An 18,720-nucleotide genomic window follows, 5' to 3' on the forward strand; every position below is an offset into this window, starting at 1 on the left:
AAAAAAAAAAAAAAAAAAAAATCTGCTGTGCTGGAGACATCTGTTGTAATAAACACATTTATATCTTTCCTAGGCAAAATTTTGATTCAGCTAGTATTTACGCCCATTTTCACTCTCAAATGTTTTTCTAATTCATTTAAGGTTAATAATTGACTTTACAGTGGAAAAAAAAGAACATTCATTACTATTTGCCCATCCTTTTTTGGCCAAAAAATTAATTAATTAATTAATCTTTTTGACACAGGGTCTCATTATGTAGTACAGGCTGGCTTTAAACTCATTTTATAGCTTTGGCTGGCCTTGAACTCGCAGTAATCCTCCTGCCTTAGGCTGCTGAGCGCTGGGATTACAGGCGTGTGCCATCATGTCTGGCCTCAAAAATGTATCTATATAGACCACAAAACCTTAAAAAATTATTTTCCTGTTTGGTAGATTTTTAAGAATCTTGCTGGGGCTGGGGATTTAGCTCAGTGGCAAAGTGCCTGCCTGGCAAGCGCAAGGTCGTGAGTTCAGTTCCCGGTACCGGAGAAAAACCAAAAAAAAAAAAAGAATCTTGCCTATCATTTATCAATTAAAAATGACTAATGAAATACCTGTTTTTTATATTACTGTATGGTTTTCTTCTAGAAGCAATGTTAATATTATGAAAGTAGGGTTATTTGGCTTCTATGAGTTAGAATTACCTACAAACTATCTACAATTTCTATAGGACAAACAAGTCCATACTAGTGACTCAGAGGCAATGGCTCCTATGTTATTTGGAGAACCCTTTTATAGTTAAAAAGCAACAACTCTGAAATCCAAACTGAGTGTAAGTCCTGGCTCTGTAGTTACTAGCTATATGGCATTTATACTTTTCAAGCCATATTCATTTCAATTTAAAATGGGAATAACACTTCACTGAGGTGGGTTAGGTTCTGCAAGGTCAAATGGAGCATTTTATACACAATAAGAATTCAGTAAATATTAGCTCTCATTATTATTACCTTCCTCTGGGCCTCTGTTCTTTACTATGTTCTATCAGATAAACAGACATAAAAAAAAAATCACAGGTTTGTTTTTTGTTTTTTTTTTTGGTCTTTTTGAGACAGGGTCTTGCACTATGCAGTTCAGGCTGGCTTTGAGCTCATTTTGTAGCCTAAGCTGGTCTTGAACTTGCAATGATCCTCCTGCCTCAGCCTCCAGAATGCTGGGATTACATACATGCACCACCACTCCTGGCTGGAATCACAAGTTTTGACACAAAAAACACAGATGGTAGATTTTAGTTTACTCATTATGGGGGGCGAGGTTGAGGGAGGAATTACTGGTTGAGAAAGTCACCACCTAGGAGACAGCTCAAGAAATTCTGTGGCACCCCACACTTCCTGCTTCTCTGATTGACTGCGTAAGTTAGCTTTATATAAAGGACTTTTTAGAGCAGATATTCAAAAGATTTTCCTATCACACTCCCCTACATTTTCTTGCCTTGGGCTTTATTTATTTGGTGGTACTGGAGATGGAAGCCAGGCTCTTATCCATGGTAGGCAAGCACTTTTACTGCTGAACTACACCCTCAGCCTCAGGGTTTTTATACTTTGAAATGAAAATAATATTTATGACTAAAATTTTATTTATAATGGAATAAGCAAATGCATGCTCGTTTAGAATTTATAAGCCAGATTTAAAAATTAGTAATAAAGAAATTAAAGAAAAATAAAATCATGCAGATAAAAATGTAAAATTTATATCCAAACTGAGAAATCATGGGTTATATTTCCTATAAAGTATATTAAAAAGACTAGTTTTATAATGTTTTATATACTGAATTAGATGCACTTTCAAATAATATACAAGGCTTAAGCATTTTGGGTACAAGAAATTTTACATAAACAATGAAGCATTCTAAAGAATCACCAAACAACAAGAATGAACCGAGAAGTATTATGCTCAGTGAAAGAAGTCAGATACAAACGAATCTCAACTGTATGATTCCATTTATACAACTGCTCCCAAAAGGCAAATTTATAGACACAGAAGGCATCTGGGAATGGGGAATGACTGCAGGTGGACATGAGGTTTCTTCTTGGTGTGATACAAATATTTTAAATTTAAATTTTGGTGATGGTTTTTATTTTTTTAGTTACAAAAGTAACTAAAATACTTTAATATTTTCAAAACAATACAAAGTCAATTATTTTTCCTTTATAAGTAAAGTTAGAAGATCTTGTTTGATATTTTGACAGTCATGGTTTTGGTTTCCCTATACATTCTGGGGTGAAGGATAAGACAAATTGGCCAAAAGAAAGGAGATTTTACCAGACCACCTTTGATATTCTTTGGTAAATTCATAAGAAAACATTTTTCAACAAGGCAGTGTACCCAGTGCGCTGAAGTAAAAATAGTGACCTAGAGCCTCATGTCACTTTGGTAAAAGTAGAACATAAATGAATCTCTGACTTCAGTTACCTATTTGTTAGAGTGGAACTTGGATAAAACTGACCCTTGTTAATGTTAAAATCATGGTGATGGTTGTAATATTACAGAATGGTATACTAAATATACTTAAGTCACTGAAATACACACTTAAAATGGATGAATATTATATAAATTATAACAATATATCTATTAATAAAAATAAGTCTTTGGAATGGCTGCATACTAGAAAAGAAGATTTTACATGCTGAATAAAAGTAAGAATTTTGAAAGCAAATTTGTTTCTATCGAGAATGATTCCCTGAATAAAATGGTTTTATTCTGAAATAGGGCTTTTTTTAAATTGGTAAAACATCCTCAAAATGCCATGTGTATGTGGGAGATCTTTCGAATTTGGGAAGGCTTCACTGGGTGCTTGGATTTAAAGTAAACAGAATATTTATTTATTCTTCCTCCTCAGGTAAATATATATGTTTACTAGTTACTAGGAATTAGTACCAAAGAAGAAAGTATTAACTCTCCTGGGAATCATTTTGAATATTGGTAACAAACGTGCTTCAAAAGGGGAGGGATTTGTCATATTTTGATGGATTCTAGGAAATACGCTAAATCAATGGATTATTAAGAATTACAACAATGTGACCTTAAGGCTCACGAGCTGTAGTAGCTTGTGGTGAAGGTGTCTATGGATGTCATTATTGCTCACTGCTATTGCTGGGAATAGTATATAGAAGTTTTTGGTTCTATTTCTGCTCAACAGGGTTTTATTTTACTCTACAATGTTTTTCTTCTACAAAAAGTAACACTTAGACAAGAATTTCTGCTTTAAATATTGTGAATATATACTTTGGCTCTTAATTTAACAAATAAAATTTTTACACAAAAAGGACCTATGTAAATGAAAAGGTACCCAAATATTATTCATTAACTTTTAAATGATCCTCAGTTGTCAAAAGCTAATTAATGATAAAAAAGGCCATTAGACAGCATGTTTCTTGAGGGTAAGGACCATGTGTTACTCATCTGTGACTGGCATCAGATATAAGTACAGGGTTTAGCTCATCTACAAAGTTTGCTGAATTGGGAATAAAAGAACCATATAACAATAAGCATAATATAAACATAAAATATGACATTATTTTTCAGAGTAAAAGTAATCCTGAGTTTAAATTGTTCAGCTGTTAAGTAACCACCTCCAAAAAAGGTTTCATAGGAGTTAGTATGAATTGTGTATAGCTTATTTAAAACTAGAGAAAAATGAGAAGAACTGTAACTTTTGGTCTATGAGGATCCCCAAATCTGTGGTAGCTGCTGAATTACAAATTTCTAAGCATGTAAGATAGGTAATATAACAATATACTAAGTAAAGCTCTAAAAGACAAGCATTGTTTGTCTGGCCAATGAAATAGCCTATTCTTATGAAAATAGGAAGTACATGTAAACCATCTTTCCCTTAAAAAGAAAAAATATAAACAATAATTAAAAATAAGGTATATATGCTATTATAGTAGGATCTGCAATCTCTAAGATGTTCTACTAAGTGAAAAAATGCAAGGTGAGAAAACAGTATGAATGGTTTGATTCCCCCACCCTTCTTCCTTCTCTTTCTCTCTCCTTCCCTTCTTTCTATGGCTCTGGGGATTGAATCATGAACTCAGGGCCTTCACTCTGAGCTACACCCTTAAATCATCTTTATTTATTATTTTGAAACAGGATTTCATTAGGGTCATTAGGTTGCCCAAGCTAGGCTTAAACATGTGATCCTCTTCCTCCCTATTTGGAAGAAATGGGGTAGAGTTGGGGAAGGGAACTTATACTTTGCATTTTATACCATCCCATTATATATATATCATATACACACAATTTTTACTTAAGAAAGTGTCCATCTGGTTGGTGACTCTGTGGACAAGTTTATTTATTTTTTTTTAAATTGCTTGTACTAGACAGATTCTTAATTGAACTTCCCTGGTATCATGTCAATACGATATTAATGTTGCTACTCATGATGTTGCTGGGCATCATAATGTTTTATGCTGAGATGATCAGTAAGTTTTTAGCTCCACTAAAAAAAGATAGTTATTCAAAATATTTTATAAGTGCATTCCCTAAAGTAATGCTGAGCAACTCCCAAGAGTTTATCCTGGGTAGAGAGTATGAGGCTGGCTCATCTGCAATTTGTGGCCAGGAAAATGGAAAGTGTATCTTCTTCCTACACTTGATCTTAGTCAAAGGCCAAGAAGCGATTTTATCTTCTTCCTGAATTAAGAAATCCACTATGCACAAGAAATTATTTCCCTTAAGATACAAATTTAGAAAATATCCAACAATTAGTGTTATCCACTTTATCTAATCCTCTGTATCTGTCATTAATGCAGTGGTTCTTCTAACTCTCTTTGCCCTCTTTGTGATACTAGAACTGGATCTTATAAACACTTCTCTTTTGCCAGCAGGCATAACATTAAACTTTGTTAATAAAAGTTGCTGCAGGGACACTGCAGTAGAACCTGGCTTCTCGCTGGGGATATAGCTCAGCGGCTCAGCATCTGCCTGGCAGGTGCAAGGTGGTGAGTTCAATCCCTGGTACAAAAAAAAAAAAAAAGAAATTGGCTTCTCTTCCTGTTTCTAGTGTACTTTTTCCTTTCTGTTCCTGTGGCACATACCTGGTAGTGGTATAGGGCCACCTAGAGGTGCTTAAATCTATGAAGGCTGGGCAGCACTCCAGTTGGTGGTTTCCTATTAAGTGTCACTGGTACCTTAGAAGATTAAGTAGTATGCTGGTGGGTGGCTTCTCAGGTAAGTCTTTCCAGCACTCCAGAAGGCAGTTCCTGCTGCCATTCCTGGTTCTCCTTAGTGAAATGCTACACTATCACCTCTCCAACTAGGTCTCACAAGTGCTCTTCTTTTTTTAAATCTTTATTTTCATTAGTACATGTCTGCAGTACATAATGATTGCATTCATTGTGGGGAGTTGGTATATGTACATAACATGTTTTAATTATTTTTATATCACCTTCCCCTCCTCTCTTCCTGAAAATCATACCGAAATAAACCAAAAAACCAAGACAAAAACAAAGACTCAAAACCATAAACCTACTCCTAAGTATAAATTTGTATTTTTGAGTTTGATAATGCAGAGAAGTAGCATGACATTTGACCAAACTTGCTAACTTACGATTTCCTGAAGCTGACTGTCCATGTGGCTAAACAGTGAGTCAGTCTGTTGCCACAGATTTATTGTTTTCCACTGCACAATTCAGAAGGATATATTAAATGCATTATTCATAGTGTGGTTATATAATTCTTTACAGGAAAAGTGTCAATAAGGAGAATTTGGTGGAATTGCCATAAGAGCTAATATATTAATGAAAAGACATGAATAGGAGCACTGTAATACACAACAGAATTTTATAAATCACTTTAAAAAGTCCAGAAAACTCTCAGACAGAAATCACCAGTGATGTTAAACTCTACTACAGTTGTATGGATGTTACTCACTCATTCAATAAATATTTATTGAATGGCACTGGGATATAGCAGCAGAGAATATTCCAGCCTCAAGAAATTTACTTTCTGCGATAGGGGGAAATAGGTAAATAAATCACTTTATAACGTAATTATAAAGAAAAATAAATTAGGGTAGAATGAATGGGGGTACTGCATTAGATTATTTAGCATTATATAAAAATTTCTTACACATAGCACATAATAAATGTTATAATAAATGTAACCACAGATACATTTTAGTTATACTAAGAGGACAAGATTCACATAGTTCCATGAGAAATCAAACTGAATACATTTATATAAATCATAACTAGTTTATACATAGAACAATGACACTTACCCTATAGAAAGCACTAGTCAAAGGGAGTAATGCTGCAGCAATGTTATATTCTTCTAAACTTGAACAATCCTTAAATGAAACAAAGACAAATGAACATTACTAAAATATTTAACAGAAATCACAAATATATGGAAATGAAAATCTGGAATAATTGTTTATTGTACTATGAGATTTTACCTTTACTCCAAGCTGTCACTAAGGTAGTTCGGTAAATCTTGCGGGCGGGGGGGCGGGTGTGTGTGTGTGGGGGGATTGGGAACTGTCCCTGAAGCACATTCTTTTGTTTTGTTTTAACATTCTTTTGGAAATGAGGTAGGAATACATTTGAGAGTATCATTTTTATGTATTATTATAGAATAGTTACCTTTTTGTGCAATTTATTTTTTAAAAGTTTAGGGGTTTTACCACTTTGAAGATACCAAAGTAGGATACAACAACCATTGATAATTATCTACCACTTTTGTCTGTAACTCACTATTATTTGTCTATTTGTTTTCCTAAGAAACTATCTCATAGATAACAATATGTAAAACAACAACCATTGATAATTTCCTACCACTTTGTCTGTAATTCGGTAAGCCTATTACTATGTTATCCTTCTTTTACTCTTTAAAATAATATTGTATTGTTCCTATGATAAAAAAAATAAAAATTTAGGGGTTTTAGACTTTATTTCATTGAGTCTGTTTTTTTTTTTTTTTTAACATTTTAACATTGCTGGGATTGAGATGCACTTTATAATTGACTAGGGGTATTTTGTTTTTATCTAAAATAATATCTTGTTATTGATGAGAAATATCAACTGATGCTGAAATCTACTGGGTAAAATATTGAGGAACAGCACAGCTGGAAATCTCAGTGTGAATACAAAGTGGTGCAGCTGCTATGAAAGACAGTATGGTAGTTCCTCAAACAGAAGTAGACAAACAAACAAGCAGAACATTATATGGAATTAGCAAACAGAATATATAAAGAAAAATAGAATTACTATATGTTCTAGAATTTTTACTTTTCAGAAAGAACAGAAAACAACTGAAAGCAAACAGGTACATATATTTCAACTCACATACTGTACAGGTATATGGTATGTACATACACATGCACACACACAGGAATATTCAATCTTAAAAAGGAAAGACATTCTGACACGTTATAACATGGATGAAACTCAATGCTATCACGCTAGGTGAATATCTATGTAGTTAGATTAACCAGTCCTTCCTTTGGTAGTAGGGCACAAAATGAGCCATCAGGAAGCCAGTACTTCGCACAGTGTTCAAAGGTAGCAAAATCGGCAACTGACACCCTTCCTATAGGGCCAGATATAATGATTAAAGGCCCAACCTTAAACAATGTAGCCAGTTTCATTAAAATATAAATTTTTCTTTCATTGGCTATCAAGTTGGAGTAATTGATTTTAAACACACAGAGTTGGGATGTTAGATATCAGGTAGTCTAATACAATTTTTGTATTTTCCACATGAGAGAAAAGAAGCCTAGAAGTTGGCCACAGAGTGACAACTGGTATCTAGATTTATCTACTTAGCAGTGTCATGCTTTTCCCTCTGGACAGTCTTTTGTACCTGATTGCTTTCATGGTCTTCTTGAGGTAGGGGATATGAATATTTCAGTTTGCAGCAATAATTTTGGGGTATGAGAGAGTGAAGGTGGGAAGAAAGTCTGAACAGCAGAGGAGTAGGAAGCTTAGAGCTGCATAAGTGCCCTGGTATTAGGGACAAAAGCTTGAGAAATAGGAGGAAGAGTCAGAAGGTAAAGTGAGAATATAATATAGATGGTTTAAAAAATACTACTGGGGCACGGTAGAGTGAGCCATGAGGATGGGGAGGGTGTAGCACTGCTTGAAGGATAAAAGAAATTTTCTTTCATAAGCCATGCTTGCAGGTAGCCATTTGTATGAGTATATATGATACTATGGTTTGCTAAAAGAATTTTCATTTAAAATTCATGCACTGTTCTATATGACAGTTTTAGAATGCACAGAACATCCAACACCAGTGAATAATGAAACAAGAAAAAAAAGAGAAATCTCCACAAAAAAAATTAGTCACATAGCTCATATTTTCTGACCCAATTTAAAGAAATAACTATAAGCTAGGCCCAATTTCTTATATTATATATAACACTTTTGATTAATTCATCACACTGATTAATGTTTATTGGATAAATGAATAAATAAAGGAATAAATGCAAAGAGTAAGTAACAAGAAAAAGGAGCTAAGGATAGATATTTTGGAAAGATATTTATGTAGAAGGTATAATGGAAAATCAATATGGGGTAGAATCAGGAAAGTGCATAATATTACAGATGTACAGAGGAGAAAGAGCAATAGTTTTCAATGTTTCAGATGAGATTTGTTAAAATGAAGATTGAAGAAAAATAGCAAGAGTCTAAGAGACCAATGGTGGCTTCTGACACAACTAAGGGTATAGATGAGTAGAGTAATAAGGAAAGGTGGGCAGTAAAATACCCACTTGAGGAGTTACTCGTAAAATAAGGTCTCTTAGATACACCTGGTAGTCAATATAGTTCCCATTTGCAAGGCAGGGTTAGGTCTTAGAAACATCTGATTTCCATAAAAAGAAAATATGTAGAATTTATATCAAATACCAGGATCCCTGACAATATCAGGAAATGTAACATGTGGAGAGAAAGAAGCTTGGGTCCACCAGCTCCTCAAACTGTTTAAATACCACTTCTGTAATAACCTATGTAGGGTACTGATAGCTGTTATTCAGGAGAAATGCTGAGTAAACAAAATTAAGCAAATTTTTCTTCTTCATTCTATCTTTCAAACTGTAGGGCTTCTCAGGGTTTTAACTGTGATTCTATTGAGGGAAAACTGGTAGGCAGTATTTCCAAACAAAACTTCACAAGTTTTTTTTTTTTTTTTTTTTTAATGTGTCTAATTTATGTTGTTTAGACTGGTTTCCAATTCTTAGAATCAAGCAAACCTCTTGCCTCAGCATATGAAGTGCTGGGACTCCAGGATTGAGCTATTATATCCACCCAAAATACACACTAACTAATATAAATAAAGATAATGTCTTGTTAGGATACTAAATAAAACTGAGATATAACCAAGTGGGGCGTGGTGGTACACACCTATAATCCAAGCACTTGGGAGGCTGAGGCAGGAGAATCCCTGTGTTCAAGGCCAGCCTGGGATCCACAGTGAGTTCAAGGCCAGCCTGAACTACATAGCAAGACACTGTCTCAACAAACAAACAGACAGACAGACAAACAAACAAACAAAAAAAAAACAAGAAAAAGGAAACAATTGGAAAAGAAGTATGATGGCAGAAATAGATATAAATGTAATAGTACAAAAATGCCACATAGTCTGATTAAAAGATTATCACTGATCAAAAACCACAATGTATCTGTTTAAAAAGATCTACCTATGACCTAAAGATACAAAAAAGTATGTAGATTTAAAAAGATACATAGGAGGCAAACACCAAAAGAAGTTGAGGTAGTTATATTAAAAAATAGACAATCTTTAAGGCAAAAAGCATTCCTAGAGATAAAAAGAAGCATTCCATATGATAAATAGCTCTATTTACTAGAAAAATATAACAATTTAAGACAGTAACCTTAAAATATACAAGGCAAAATTGATACATAAAAAATCAACTGGACTTCTGGTGTTGGAGTTGTCACTGCCAGCTGCGGGGATGGCGGGGATAGTGGGGGTGGGGAAGCTAATCCCAGTGATGGAAGATGAAGACACAGTCACTGGTTTTCTCCTAGGTGGCACAGGGGAGCTTAACAAGAATCACCACTCTAATTTCCTGGTGGTAGAGAAGGATACAACTATCAAAGAGACTGAAGACATCTTCTGGCAGTTTCTAAACTGGGATGACATCGGCATCATCCTCATCAACCAGTACATAGCAGAGATGGTTTGGCATGCCCTTGATTCCCACCAGTGCTCCATTCCAGAAGTCCTGGGGATCCCATCCAAGGACTACCCCTATGCTGCTGCCAAGCACTCCATCCTGTGCAGAGCCAAGGGAATATTCACTGTCAAAGACCTGTGCTAGCGCCACCCCTGGTTCTGTAGCCCCACCGGAAGCCTCTCCCAGCCCCGCCCCTCCCCCTCCACTGCTGGCTGGGTGATGGATGCTTCTAGGCCACTGGGGCTCTGCTGTTAAAATCCAGGCTGGTTGGGGAACAGGAAGCCCAACCATCTTCTCTCTCCTCTACCTCTTCCCTGTGCTGCTACACAGTGTCACTGTCGATGTTAAATTAAAGTAATATTCTTGGTTCTCTCAAGAAAAATTGACAAACTGAAAATCTTTAATATATTTCTTTTAGTCACTGACAGGTCATGCAAGTAGAAAACTGTAATCTTTTAAAGACATGCTTTAAAAGCTAGCACTAATGGACATCTGTACATATACAAAACACCTTCTTGATTTAATGGACACTGCATTTTAATGCTACCCACAACTGTCTGTATGAATTTAAGAAAAACTGACATCATAATGGGCCATAAAGTACGTGCTGATTCATTCCAAAGGATTAATGTCCACAGAGATACAGTTGTCAGACCACAATGCAGTTGTCAGAAATTAACAGTGTATGTAAAGTACTTAAAATTTTATCTGGCATACAATATTCAATAAATATTATCATTAAGGCTAGGAAATGCTTAGCAGATTACACTATAATTATCTACTGTATTTACTGATCAGCCTCCTTACTAAACTATAAGCAATTTGAAATCACTTTTGTTTTTGAGACAAGCTTCATTCTGTTGCCCACACTAGTCTCAAATTTTTGGGATAAGTGATTCTCCTGTCTCAGCCTCCTGAGTAGCTGAAACTACAGATACATGCCACCATTCCTGATTTGATACCATTTTTACTGCAGCAAATAAGAGACAGTATCAGCTGAGCATGGTGGTGCATGCCTGTACTCCCAGCATTCAGGAGGCTGAGGCAGGAGGATTGTTACAAGTTTGAGGCCAGCCTGTGCTACATAGTGAGTTAAAGACCAGCTGAACTCCACAGCAAGACCCTGTCTCAAAACAAACACAAAACAACCCACCAAAAAACCCCCAAAGCCAAAGAGGCAGTATCAATATTTGTTGGCAAGCTACTGAATGAGTTATGCCTTTTCAGAATGCTTCAGAGTCAAAAGGGCAGTGGGAACAAACGATACTGGTATGTCTTAGATTTACACAATGAACGTTGACAGTAATTAGGATATTCCTCTCAATAACAATTTTCATTCATTCAACAAATACTTATTGGGTACCTATTATATGCCAGGAATGTTGTAGTTAATGAACTCAGGACACTTCTAAGAAGGAAAACAGATAATAAACATTTTAAAGGGCTGAGATGAATTCATGGCTGAATGGGATACATCCTTAAATATGAAGAACAATCATGTTCTTTCATGAGGTCTCTGTGGGGACATTTATTGCAACTTGGTTACTATTTATATAGATCTTAAATTGGATCAAGTGATGTTTAATTTTAAGTTCAAAAAACATGAGTTTTAGACATAAAGAATGACTATTAGAACTACTGTACTTGAGTGACGTTTCTCTCTCAGGTATGTGTACTAAAAGACAGGAGCAGAGAGGGAGAAAAGAAATATGAATCAGTATAAACTCCTCTCAAAGAGAGTAACAAAATCAACTGAAAAATGACCCTGGCACTTGCCTAACCTATGTGAGGTCCCTAGGATCAATATCTAGCACCGCCCTCCTCCAACCCCCTAGAAAAAGAAAGATGACTTTGAAGGAAGTCATTACCTTGGAGTGGAGTCAGGGCTAAGTTTTTATTGTAAAATATAGTCAGGCTATGTAGAAAAACTCCATACCTCCTTCCACATGGTATCACTGATGGTGTTCACCATCTCCATAGATTTTATAAAATAATCCTAGAATGTAGCAAAAGTGACTTTTTTTCCTTCGACTTACCCTTCACCTCCTAGGACACTGCTATGCGCAGGAATGTCATTTGTGTCCTAGCACATCTGAATTTCTTTAGCAGAAATGCCTTGGATGTTTCTGAAACTGTCATGAGGCCCAAGGCAATAAAGTTCAACAGTCTTGAGCTGTAATCTTCTCCCAAGGAAATGGTTGGAATGCCAAGATGCCTTTAGACTTTGATTTCACAGCAGGGCTTCATTTGTAATGATGCAGTCCAAACTTTAAATGACAACAGCTGTGATACGAAGCCCCACAGACTCATTTATAAAAACTTCCCACAAATTAAAAAAATTAAACAATGGGGAATTTCAGGCCATGACCAATTAGCAGGGACTAGGCAACCATAAAACATCTAGGCCAGAAAGAGCTATTTATTATCTTACAAAATGTTTACACATTGTAGTGTAAGTCTAAAACCTGTGCACTAGTCAAATGCTGATTGCAAAATATAAATATGAAATTCTTTGTAAATCACGTTAGAGACATTTTAAGTTAATTAGGTTGAAAGATGGAGAAATTTTAAAATAGCAAGACTACAACTATTGACATAGCAATTGCATTCCAGAATAGTGTAGTTATCTGCGGGGAATCAGTCCATAAATACACATCCTGAAGTCCCTTGTGCTTTGGCTACATTGTAGTTACAAACATACCAGGCAATTTATAAACTTGCAAGAACTTGAATACTTACACAGGTTTTTATTCTAAACTTAGCTATGTAATTTACCTTTAATTTTCCTTGTATAATTGAAGAGTGAGCCTGGCAATCTTAATTTCCCAGTATCCTCAATAAATTACTTTTAACCTACATGCTTTTGAACTATCATGGCCAACATTTCTGTTTCATACAACTTTGGAATCTCTCAAAAATGTTATGTATTTGAACATTAAAGAAAAAAAATGAGATTGAAAGGTACAATGTGTTACAAAACTGACTTTACTTTAGAGTTTAGACACAACTCAGAAAAAAATGTTTTAACTTGTCAAAAACACTGAAAGCATTTGTATCTTGTACATAGGGACAGAAGTTCAAAACAAAAATACTTCTTTATATCATGTCACTCTCTTGTTCAAAAATTGTACCTATCTTCTGACTTTTACAGGACAAAGACCAACTGTTCTCCTAGGTCTATAATCTCTGCATGTGGATGCACATCTATAGTGTGGACCCACGGTCCCCCTGCTGCAAGCTATAGCTCTAGTCACCCAGCTTATTTATCATTTTCTGTTCCACATATTTATTCCCATAACATTAATATCCTTAAGAGGACTATCCATGGTTTGCTTTGTCATTTATTTATATGTTTTTTCCTTCTATATGCATGCTCTTGTATTTCTTCCACTTTATCAAAGTATAATGCTAGACATTAAACAGGCAAAAGAATTTTTACTACACTTTCAGTATCCGGTTATATTTTAAGGCTAAATAAACTAATAAAATCATAGAGAGTGCATCACAGTTTTGATCTGTAGGGTTATTTATATGTACCATGATAGTGCCATTGAGACAGAAGGTAAATACTTAGGCTTTACAAGGATCAACCTTTGTTTTAAGGTCTTTGAGTGAATGGCTCAAGTTTGTTTCAAATTTACTTGCCTGCAAACTAGAGCTCTACACTTGGCATGGGAAATAATAGCCTGAGTGTTTACTAAGTGTCAGATATATTCTAAGTATGAACTTATTAATGCACTCAATCTTCATAACATTTCTATGAACAGATCTATAGTTATGTCCTGTTTTTTGGACAAAGGGATTGAGCCTATGAAGTTAAATTACTTGCCTGAGAATACAGTCACAAAGGGCACAACTAGAACTTGAATCTGGGTAGTCTTACTCTAGAATTTTGCTTTAAACCTCTCTTATTTTCTTGTCTCTCAAAGGCAGTAAGTTGTGTAACTAAGTCTAATCATGGCATCTGCAGACACATAGTAAGGCAAAGGAAGAAATATTCCAGCAAATTATAAATAATGTCCTCAAGAATTTGAAATTGTACTTCATCTATAAAAAAAACAATTGAAGATTTAAAAATGTGATTGCAAAATGGAAGGGGACACCAAGAGATGGAACAGTGGTGAAGGAGGAGAGGGGAGTGTCTTATAGACAGCTAAGTTAGATAAAAATATTATAGGCAGTCAGGGCCAGGCCCTCAAAGGAGCCAGTGCAAAAGATAGGATACCTTTCAACTGGAAGAAAGGCACCTCCACTGTGGGTCAGACCTCAAGACAAAGATAAAAAAAATCATGAAAACAGACCTCATTATTTTTCTGCTCAAATCTTACAGGGAAAGCAATCAGTCTTTCTCTATTAGATATAACCTTTTTTTTTGTATATTTCATTTATCAGCTTAAGAAGGTTTCCTTCTACTGTGGTGTATATTTTTTGATCATGAATGGGATGTGAATTTGTCATATGCTTTTTAATGTCTATAGCAATAACCATATTTTTTACTTAGTTTATTAATTTTCAATTGTTATTGAAATTTTCAATTGTTAAACCAAACTTGCAATCCTGAGATAAGTCCTAGTGGTTTATAATATATCATCTTTTTCTTAAAAGTCTAGTAAAATTCACCAGCATAATACTCATTTTTAATTATTGACTAAACATAGTTTCACTTATTTGATCTGCTTAAGTTAGCTGGGGCACTAAATCAAACTAGTTTTCACTTTATAAGATACACAGAACCAACATGTGAACTAGCTTCAAAATGTCACTGATTCAAAAGACCTGATTTTAGTCACCAGAGGAAAACCTCATTATTAATTCCTGATAGTTTCTAGAACATGCTAAAAATAGTCTGCTCAAACAGAGGGCTCATGCTTTCTCTCTGTTCGTTTTATAATTTTTCCTATGCTTTCCCTTTTTTCTTTTGACCTTTAAAGGAAGGCATTAAAACCCAACTTATAAAATATGATACTTTGAGGCTTTTACAGCAAAAATACTAAAAATCATACTGAGAAGTTAGGTTGAAAACACCTATACCCTTCTTCTTTTTAAGAAGTTATCTTAGGGGCTGGGGATTTAGCTCAGCGGCAAAGCGCCTGCCTGGAAAGCGCAAGGTCGTGAGTTTGGTTCCCGGTACCGGAGAAAAACCAAAAAAAAAAAAAAAAAAAAAAGAAGTTATCTTAACAGTAGCTGTATCTCAGAAACTAATTTATTATTGGCATAATGTCTTTATCTAGGACTTCCCACTAAAAAATAGTAATCCTGATAGATGTGACAAAGCAGACCAAAGGAAAAAATGATAGTAAGTGATTTTAATAAATGGTGCTGAGTGGAAAAAAATGAAATTAGACTCCCACTTCAAAATACATACAAGCCGGGCATGGTGGCTTGTGCCTATAATCCCAGCACTCAGGAGGCTCAGGCAAGAGGATCACTGTGACTTTGAGGCCAGCCTTGGCTACAAAGTGAGTAGCCAGCCTGAAGGCCAGCCTGAAATGCACAGTGAAATCCTGTCTCAAAAAAAAAAAAAAAAAAACCCACAAAAAACAACCAAACCCCAAAACCCAAAATACATACAAAAATCAGCTTCCTGTGCTGGTGTACTTTGGCAGGCTAAGGCAGGAGGATCCCAACTTCAAGCCCTGCCCAGCCAACTTAGTGACTTAGCAATACTCTGTCCAAAAAAAAGTTAACAAGGGCAGGGAATGTAGTTTAAATCCTACCTTCAATCCCTACTGCTGAGGGAAAAAAAGGGAGAGAGAGATATAGTAACTATCAGTTCTAGGGAATTAAGGAAAAATGACAGTATAAGAGCTGATTGAAAAATATAGTATGTGTGTATTAAAAATTTACTACAGTGAAAGACATATTATCTTTATCCTATCTTTAGGAGATGTGATAAAAAAAATATGGTGTGCTGCTGCTGATTGCTATCCAAAAAAAAAAAAAAAAAACAGGTTTATGAAAATTTACAGTGTGTTCTCATGTACCTTATTCACTGGATCTGGCAATATGCAACTTCTGGCTGTTTCCCAAAGTCAAAATGACTGTAAAAGGTAAACATTTTGCATCAAGACAGGGCATTTAGGCCGCCATGACACAAAATACAGCCTCTCTGGGACCTGGAAATGAGACACCTGGAAAACAACAACTTGTATATGGCTAAAATTGTTAGCCTCAATATTTGTTAAAATGAAACAAATTTTTATGATTTCTTCTTTTAAATACAATGTACTAACCCTCCTCTCCAGTATTTGGTATGAAATCTTAGTACTCATTTCACATAGATTCACTGGTAGTAACAATTAAAATTAGTGCTATTCTTATGGATCTAAAAGATATAGGAGTGATGCTCCCTGACATATTACTTAATTTTCCAATCTGGTGCCTGCGAAAGCTAGATGGACCCTGGAAGATGAAAGCAGACTACAGCAAATTCAACCAAGCAGTGGCTCTAGCTTCAATCGTGGCAAAGTTGTGTTATCTTTGCTAGAGCGGACTATCACTGTCTGAGGTTTGTTGTATGCAACTACTGACTTGGTGAAAGCTTTCAGTCTGCAGTCACATGAAATGCACATTGGTGAACACAGACAATTTTGCCTCAGGGGTGTGTTAGCTAAATGTTCTTCTAATTAAAATTCAATTTGAAGAAAATGAGACCATCTGAATATCACATAAAAAATTACATTGACATTCTAAGCATCATGCTAAACAGGCTAGAAGATTTCTCTATTATACTGAAAGGCTTGGTAAGATGTGTACTCTATAGGGTTGGATGTAAACCTTATGAAGTTTTTGGAGAATGCCAGATCATCTCAAGTAAAGCAAAGAACAATTTGTTGCATCTTGTATCTTCCAGAATGAGAGAAGCAGCACAACTTCTGGTAGGCCTCTTTGCTATGGAAGCAGCACTTTCCACATCTGTAACTAGTGCTCTGGACTAGGCTGACAGCTTTGAGCGGTGCTCAAAGCCAAGAAAAGTTTCTGTTCTTATTTGTTTTCCTTTTCACAGATGTAATCTTGAGAGCATGCCTATAAAAACATCTTCTGTACTACAATGTCTCAGAATCTTTTTTCAACTTGACATGACTTTCTAAAAAGGTGGTAGCACACATGTCTTTGCCTCAGGTGCTATTTTCTGAGAAACCCAAGCAGGACCAATCAGTAGCTTGAAAAGATCATTATGGCTACAGGATGGTGACTGGGATGGAGGGCGCAAGAATGGATGTAGGAAGACTGCTTAGAAGGAACAAGGGGAGTAAGAATGGATGTAGGAAAATGTTTACAACAGTTTAGGAAGGAATGATGGTGCCTATGAGTTTAAGTTACATGCTTTTTATGAGGTAAAAATCAATGTAATTTGGTATAGAGGAAGTTGTTAAGGATGACTTGGGTTTTGGTTTGCATAACTGGATCAACAGTAGTGCCATTTGTTGAGACTGAGGACAACAGAAAGGCTCATTTAGGGGATGAAGCATAGAGAAAGAGACCATGAATTTGGTTTGGAACTATTAAAGCTGAATTATCTTTGAGACATGAAAATGAAATACTGGGCAGATCGTTGGGTATATGATTGTAGAACTTGAGGAAAGGTCTTTGCTATAGAAATACATTTGTGAGTCATCAACATTTAGGTGGTAATCAAAGTGGTGGGTATGAAAAAAGGCATTCCTAAAGAGGGTATAGAGTGAACAGAGTGAGATGAAAAAATTATAGATCAATTTCTGGTTCAGCAGGTAAGAAGTTTAAGAGTTTCCATTCATTTCCAACAAGGAAAAAGCCAAATAACTGAAAAATCAACAACTGTTCTTATATTTGCAAGAGAAGTAAGGTAACAGGGCAAATCACCCCCATCCCTGAGTGGAGAGAATTCTAATTTATCAGAGCAGAAACCCACAAACAGCAAACTGCAGGAATCAGGAACTTGAACTGTAATTGGAGGACAGCTGGAGGTTCAGTATGGGAAAGTCTGAGATAAAATTTCTGGCAGGGTGCTGCAGCGGGCTATTTGTTATCATTGAAAGCTCTCAAAGATTCACCATCACTGCTCTAGGGCAACCCATTCACTTGGGCTCCGCACCTTCATTTCACTTCTTGGAACTCTAACAGGTTTCCATGGTTAAAACCAGGAAAAAATCACCTTGCATTTCTAGAAGAGGTGAAATAGGACCATTTTGAAATATGACATACTATTTTATTTTTATCAAAGTCTATCCTCAGGAGAAACTATTTAATCAGAGCCTAACCTACAAGGGTTATCAGAGCTTAACTGACCTATGGGAGGGAAACAGCCAACTCTAGCCAGCTGTAGCAATCCTCTTCCCTTCAGGGTTGCCTCACTGAAAGACTGAGACCAAATTATAGCACTACGGCCTTTCTTCTCCCTGGATACCTTACCACCTCATTAATAAAGGTTTACTAACAGCAGTTCCTTTTATCTAGTATATCATGTCTGGCTATCAAAAACTGTAAGGTACACTGCGCAGTGAGAGCCAGTGTTCCAGGAGCGGCTAGACACCTGGGCTCGAGTCTGTGCTCACCCACAC

General features: G+C 35.7%; 1 protein-coding gene and 1 pseudogene across 1 annotated transcript in view; one reads left to right on the forward strand and one right to left on the reverse strand.

The window, feature by feature from the left end:
* Sbf2 (SET binding factor 2) overlaps positions 1-18,720 on the reverse strand; it is a gene marked incomplete at its 5' end in the record, with an annotated part of 381,407 nt that overhangs the window by 136,891 nt on the left and 225,796 nt on the right. The window contains 1 exon segment of the mRNA XM_013511938.1: positions 6,260-6,328. Within this exon segment, the coding sequence (XP_013367392.1) occupies positions 6,260-6,328 (69 nt within the window).
* Positions 9,956-10,463, forward strand: LOC102004696 (annotated as a pseudogene).

This window comes from Chinchilla lanigera, unplaced genomic scaffold (assembly GCF_000276665.1).
Source record: "Chinchilla lanigera isolate Chin_1 unplaced genomic scaffold, ChiLan1.0 scaffold00013, whole genome shotgun sequence".
In the NCBI taxonomy this organism is placed as follows: Eukaryota; Metazoa; Chordata; class Mammalia; order Rodentia; family Chinchillidae; genus Chinchilla; species Chinchilla lanigera.